The sequence below is a fragment of the Impatiens glandulifera genome, chromosome 2, assembly GCF_907164915.1.
Source record: "Impatiens glandulifera chromosome 2, dImpGla2.1, whole genome shotgun sequence".
Classification (NCBI taxonomy): Eukaryota; Viridiplantae; Streptophyta; class Magnoliopsida; order Ericales; family Balsaminaceae; genus Impatiens; species Impatiens glandulifera.
The window spans coordinates 12497004-12502788 of NC_061863.1; the positions used below are offsets into that span (position 1 = coordinate 12497004).

The 5785-nt window shown below is 30.1% G+C and overlaps 1 protein-coding gene across 1 annotated transcript; it reads right to left on the reverse strand.

Moving 5' to 3' along the window:
• Nucleotides 1–2161: 2161 nt before the first annotated feature.
• Nucleotides 2162–4949, reverse strand: LOC124925567 (probable hexosyltransferase MUCI70). Its single transcript, XM_047465601.1, has 6 exons — nt 4678–4949; nt 4089–4466; nt 3803–3996; nt 3390–3722; nt 2637–2913; nt 2162–2562 (listed from the first exon to the last, which is right to left on the reverse strand). Exons 2-6 carry the CDS (start codon nt 4444–4446, stop codon nt 2312–2314), a joined length of 1413 nt encoding a protein of 470 aa, XP_047321557.1. The 5' UTR covers nt 4447–4466; nt 4678–4949; the 3' UTR covers nt 2162–2311.
• Nucleotides 4950–5785: the final 836 nt, after the last annotated feature.

Below are 5785 nucleotides of genomic sequence, written 5' to 3' on the forward strand. Positions count from 1 at the left end.
TCAACACGTAAGATGATTTCAGATTCGTTTCATTTACAATCTTTGATTCAAATTAACGCATAGAAAAATAGCTAAGAAAATCTAGATTACTTCTCAATTCAATTATTATGCATGATTCTAGGTCATTCTAGCGTTGATCTAATACATGGATTGAATCTAGCTTGAAGATAGAAGAACTTACATTGATTCAGAATCAAACTTGAGGCGATTTCTTGATCTAGAAAATTGTTATCCGTTCTCACCAAGAACCCTAAATCTTTATGAGAAGAACTAAACCTTATGTGATTTCTGGTTTTTAAATAAATTGGGCCTTTAAGGGTTAGAAACCCACCTACAAATTAATATAAAAAAATTTAAAATTATGTAATTATTATTTTTAAGAGGAGTGATAATATCAGAAAACAAAAAAATACGGAAAAAAGAAAAAAAAAATAATTAATTTTTCAACTAATCCTAGCCACGTTATTTTCTCTCACAATCATTTATCTATTTTTTTTATTTTTACTCAATAATTTTTAAACTTTTTATTTAACTATCAGAAAAAATTAAATAAATTAATCAAAATTTTTTATTAATGCATATGTAACAAAAAAAAAAAAAAAAAAAAAATAGAAAAATTAATTAACAATATCTTGCAATAAGTCATGATAAAAAACAACAAGAAAATCTATTTAGTGAAACTTTTTTTTCTTTTGTCATTAATACTTGTAAATACAATTATATTCATACATAAATGTATAGTTTTACATAAAAACTGTAGGTTCATTTTATAAATATTTTGATTGACAGATAGAGGTTAATCTTAAAAATATTTATTTAATTTTATAATTTTATTTTAATTGAAATAACTAAGTTTTCATAAATGATTATAATAAAAAGAGAAAAACAAATTGTTTAATTTTTTATTCATAATAGAGTAATGATAGGGAACGCGGATTTGGGGTCGCAAAAGTCCGCGAATATTGGATATTCTGTTTAATCATAGAATATTCTCTCCTCTCTTGTTAATTTATTTCTCTCACTTTTATTTATCTCTCATCTTTTTCATTAATTATTTTCCCTCTTCTCTCCCACTAATTAATTTATTTCCTCTATTAATTAATTTATCTCGATCATTAATTAATTTATCATTTTCTTTTTCCGATTTATTAATCTATTTTCTCGGTAGATATTAAGTTTTTTTATTAATAAATATTAAAAATATTTTTTAAATTATAAACCCTAAACCATAAATTATAAACCCTAAATTCTAAACCATAAATTCTAAATCTTAAATCTTAAACCCTAAACTCTCATTTCTTTTTTTTTTTTCTTATTATTTTTTCATATTTTTTTAGTTTTATTACTTATAAATGTTTATCTAATATTTCTATTCTTACAGAAATTTTTTTCACTAATTTTTTTGATAAATTCATAATTCAACTAAATATAGATAAGAGATATTAATTATGGTTTAAGATTTAGGATTTATAATTTAGGATTTAGAGATTATGATTTAAATAAATTAATCAGAGAGAATGAGAGAGGTAAATTAATTAATTCATAAAGAGAGAGAAATTAAGAGAAATTAATTAACAAGAAGAAAGAGAAATTAATTATTAAGAGGAGAGAAATTAATTAATAAAAGAAGATAAAATATTCGGTGTTTTATGAGAATATTCTATTTTCTCGGACTTTCGCGACCACAGATTCGCCTTCCCTATAATTACTCAATATAAAAATATATAAATGAACAAAGCCATTTGAACATTTCGGTCAAAACTCTACTTATGTTGATTTTGACCGAATTAGAGTTTGAGTTCAAATCAATTCGTTTAATATTCTAACCGAGTTCATCCTCATATAATTCTTGATTTGTCGTTTTTTTCAAGTCAAACAATATAATATTTTCAATCTCTTCTCTAAATCCATAATGAGGTATCATGTTGAGATAGAATAGTTTCATTTTAAATTTTGTTTTTGATTTAGGTCCGAGCTCGAGCGTCTTGAAAATAGTTTAACCGAGCTTAAATTTATAAACTCGTTCAAGCTCGAGATAACGAGATAATAGAAATTGAATCAACCCGAGCCAAATTGAGCTCAGCTCATTTACCTCCCAACAATGTAATATATATTTCCCTAAGAAAGAAACAAATTAAAAGATACAGATTAATACAATATGTTTATTAAAAGCTGATGGAACAAAATACCCATTATCTCAATTTACTCATTATACAGGGGACTATCAAGTTCCCAGTTTCAGATTTATGTTTTTTTGGCTAATACAATACAAAAAATAGGGTTCTAATCACAATAACACAATCAAATGATATTAATCAGTTCTATCAACGAGTTCTTTTCTAGGCCGAGCTTTACGTAAATGTCCCATACTATTAACAAGATCTTTCCTAGTGCAAACCGGAAACATATTTATCCCTTTCAAAACATTCAACCGCCATAAAACATAAGGAAAACTTAACTGATCCCGCGATGTGAATCGAACAACTTCATTAAACCACACGCACATTAACATGTTTGTTATCGCCGTATGTTCCCTAACTATCACAGAAGCTTCAGCAAGAGCTGCACATAACAAATGAAAAAAATAACATTTTTAGACCAGAATTTTTTATGTTGGAAACAAAAAATGTCTTTACCTTTCTTTCCGTTAAACCTTTTATCCTCTGGGAATCCATCGATTCGATACTGATTTAACTGTACCTCAACTTCTTCCGGTTTGGCTTTGTTCTTCTTCACAACAGCCTTCGCTTCATCATACACACTACTACGAGCCCCGTGCTCAGAAATGGCGAGAACAGAGTTCTTACGCCATAGAACTGTTTCCAATACTCCCAAAGGGTCCCTTCTAAACTGGGATTTTGAGTCTACCCAAATCGAATATCTTGCCCGAGGAAACAGCCGATGGCTCAACATCTGAGACAATATTCATATGATATAATTGAGAAACTTGCATTCAAGTTCGTTTTTCTTAGTCCACTTCTCAGTTTTAATCACAATTAACATTCTATTCACTAACAACATAATTCAAATCATGCAAAAATATAGTTTCAATCCACTTCAAAAATATAATTTGAGCCATTATTGAAAGTTGATGAAGCAAACGAGCTTTTGATGCAACTTCACGACGCAAAATGAACATTTATCCATAAACCTTAGGTTAGGGGTATTGCGCCCTAAAAACTATATAATCTCTGTTATGTAATGTATAACATTCTCAATAATAAATATTCACTTTAGTTTCCTATTTGCAAACAATCAAACTATAATAATACAGTTAACTTATTCTTCATCAGTATTCAATTTTCATGGCTTCAATTGATGTTTTTCTTTCTTCAAATACTATTTCTCAAATTTTCAAAAAAAGTTATAAATTTAACACAGCCATTTACCTTGGGAATTTTACCATTCAGCCGTTGGTCGCTAAAAGGAAGATCCATAACAACAACAATTCTCCATTTTCCAATAAATCGATTCTCCGCAATTTTACGCCCCTCTAACTCCTGTGCAGCTAATGTTATTTCATCCCAAAAGGCAACATAACAAACCTTCTTAAGTGATGCTTCTGTCATTCCAATTGGTTGGTACAAATTATCACCACCACCAAATGCACAAGTTGATACCGCAACTTCACAATTTTGCAGGAAATATTTATCCTCTTCAGAAATTTTGAATCCTCCCTTATCACTATAAAACCCACAATTTAACATCACTGTTTCATTCGCCTGCAATTCAGTTCGTTTGAAATTAACAAACATTTCAAATAAGAATATTGTAATATAAGTAGAATATATCTTTATCATACCTTAAAGCTTTTCTCTCTTTGGTCGAGTGTTTGAGAACCCGTAAACAGGTTGAATCTTGATGCATTGTTCTGTTCTACATAAGCCATGTTTATATCAGATAGATACATTATCTCCTTGATAGTATCAGAGGATTCTCTTTCGGGTGGAATATCCAGAAGCTGGAGTTCTCTTTCAGGAAGGAGATCCAAGCAAGCTGATATGACATTCAGAAAACCAGTTTGACATAAATTGAACTGAATTTAAACATATTTCAGATGTGATTATGAAATTATATAGAGAACAAACGTGTTTTGACTCCATTAATCGATCGAGTGATTCGATCATCTCGATTCAGGTTGTTCCCTCCAGGTTTCTTGTCGATGATAGATTTTTGTTTCTGCTGAGGAACCTGTTCTGAGTGGCCAGCTAGTGAATTCGGTCTGCGTCCAATTCTCGAAGCCTCGAATAATAGTAAACCTGCTGCTGGAAGAAAAAGCAATGCTGGCCACCATCTTAGAAGGTTCCTGACAAATCGTCGAAGGAACTCGTCCTTGCCTCGGAAAGACGATTTTCTGCGTTTGCGACGAACTCGGACCTGCGTTCTACTAGGAGCATCGTCGGAATCGTCGTCCGAGACTGGAATTGATATGTTATTGTTGAACATTGAGCAATGGTGAGTTAAATCTGGAAAAGAAATTAATCAAACACAATGTGATTTCAATTTAAACGAATTCAACATTTCAGATTCATTTCATTGACAATTTTAGCATCAAACGATTCAAACGCATACAAAATTAGTCAAGAACATCTAAGCTAGTTTCCAATTCCTATGCATGATTCTAGCCTTCTAGGTCATCCTTGCATTGATCTAGTACAGGAATTGAATCTAGCTTACATGGATTGTTAATCAAACTGGAGGCGTTCTTCCTTCTATTGAATACTCAACTACTCCCGCTGCTGATATCTGTCTGCTTCAGCTAGAGTTGCCGCAATGGGGAGAACTCATCAGGGAACCTATAAATCTTTAGGGTTATGAAAAAATCTGGGTTTCTTTTCGGAGATCTATGGACGATTTTCAGACCTCAAAATCTGGCTCCCCTTCAATGGACGATCGAACCAGGGAAGAAAGCCCTTTTCTTCTTCTTCTTCTTCCTTAGCGACCCCAATCGAACCAGGGAAAAAACCAAGCCTTCCTCTTCTTTTTTTTCTTGAAAAATGTTGATTTTTATTAATAAAATAAATATTATAAACAAATTAAATTTATCAAATTAGATTAAATAAATAAAAATTAAATTGCATCAAAAAATAAATAAAATAAATTGTCCATAGGAATTTGTGAATATTAAAATTAAAATTAAAAGAGTACACTATCATTTTGAAATTATTTTATACATTTCTATATTTACTTATAAATAAAAAATTAACACCAATCACAAATACTTCACCGACTAAATACAATTATGTTGGGTTTGGAAGAATAGAATTAGAATGGGAAATGACATTAAAATTCACAATAATTAATCTTGAATTATAATTAAATTCATATATAAGAAAAATAAGTATAAAATTGTAATTTAATTTTAAATTTTAAGTTTAAAAAGAAAATATAAAAAAAATAAATTTAATATATATTTTCTATATTATTAAAATATTACTTGACACAATCAATTGAAATAATTTAAGTGTTAAAGCATAGTTTTGAAACTCAACTCGGCCGTCGGTCGGACCGACAAACCCGGTGAACCGGTCGTCAAACTGTGTTGAGTTGAGTTGATAAAAATATTAGAAATGCAATCAACCCAGTTAAACTCGTCCAACTCGCCGATTGGACCGGAAATCCGGTAGTCCGAGTTAACCCAGCGGGTTTATGCTATTTTTAAAAAAAATCACTTATTTTCTTTCTCACTTATCACTCTCTTAGTTCCCCTCTCCCCATTTTTTGGTTTTCATGGGTTTACCAATTTCTAGTTCCATGTGAGTAGATTATCGAATTTTAGTTCTAG

What these genes read in the sequence shown, in the direction of transcription:
- LOC124925567 (XM_047465601.1), bottom strand. Translation starts at nt 4,446, where the DNA reads ATGTTCAACAATAACATATCAATTCCAGTCTCGGACGACGATTCCGAC. An exon ending in GATTAATGGAGTCAAAACAC is followed by an intron (nt 3,997 to 4,088) that starts GTTTGTTCTCTA and finishes ATGTCATATCAG; the next exon opens with CTTGCTTGGATCTCCTTCCT. An exon ending in AAAGAGAGAAAAGCTTTAAG is followed by an intron (nt 3,723 to 3,802) that starts GTATGATAAAGA and finishes ACTGAATTGCAG; the next exon opens with GCGAATGAAACAGTGATGTT.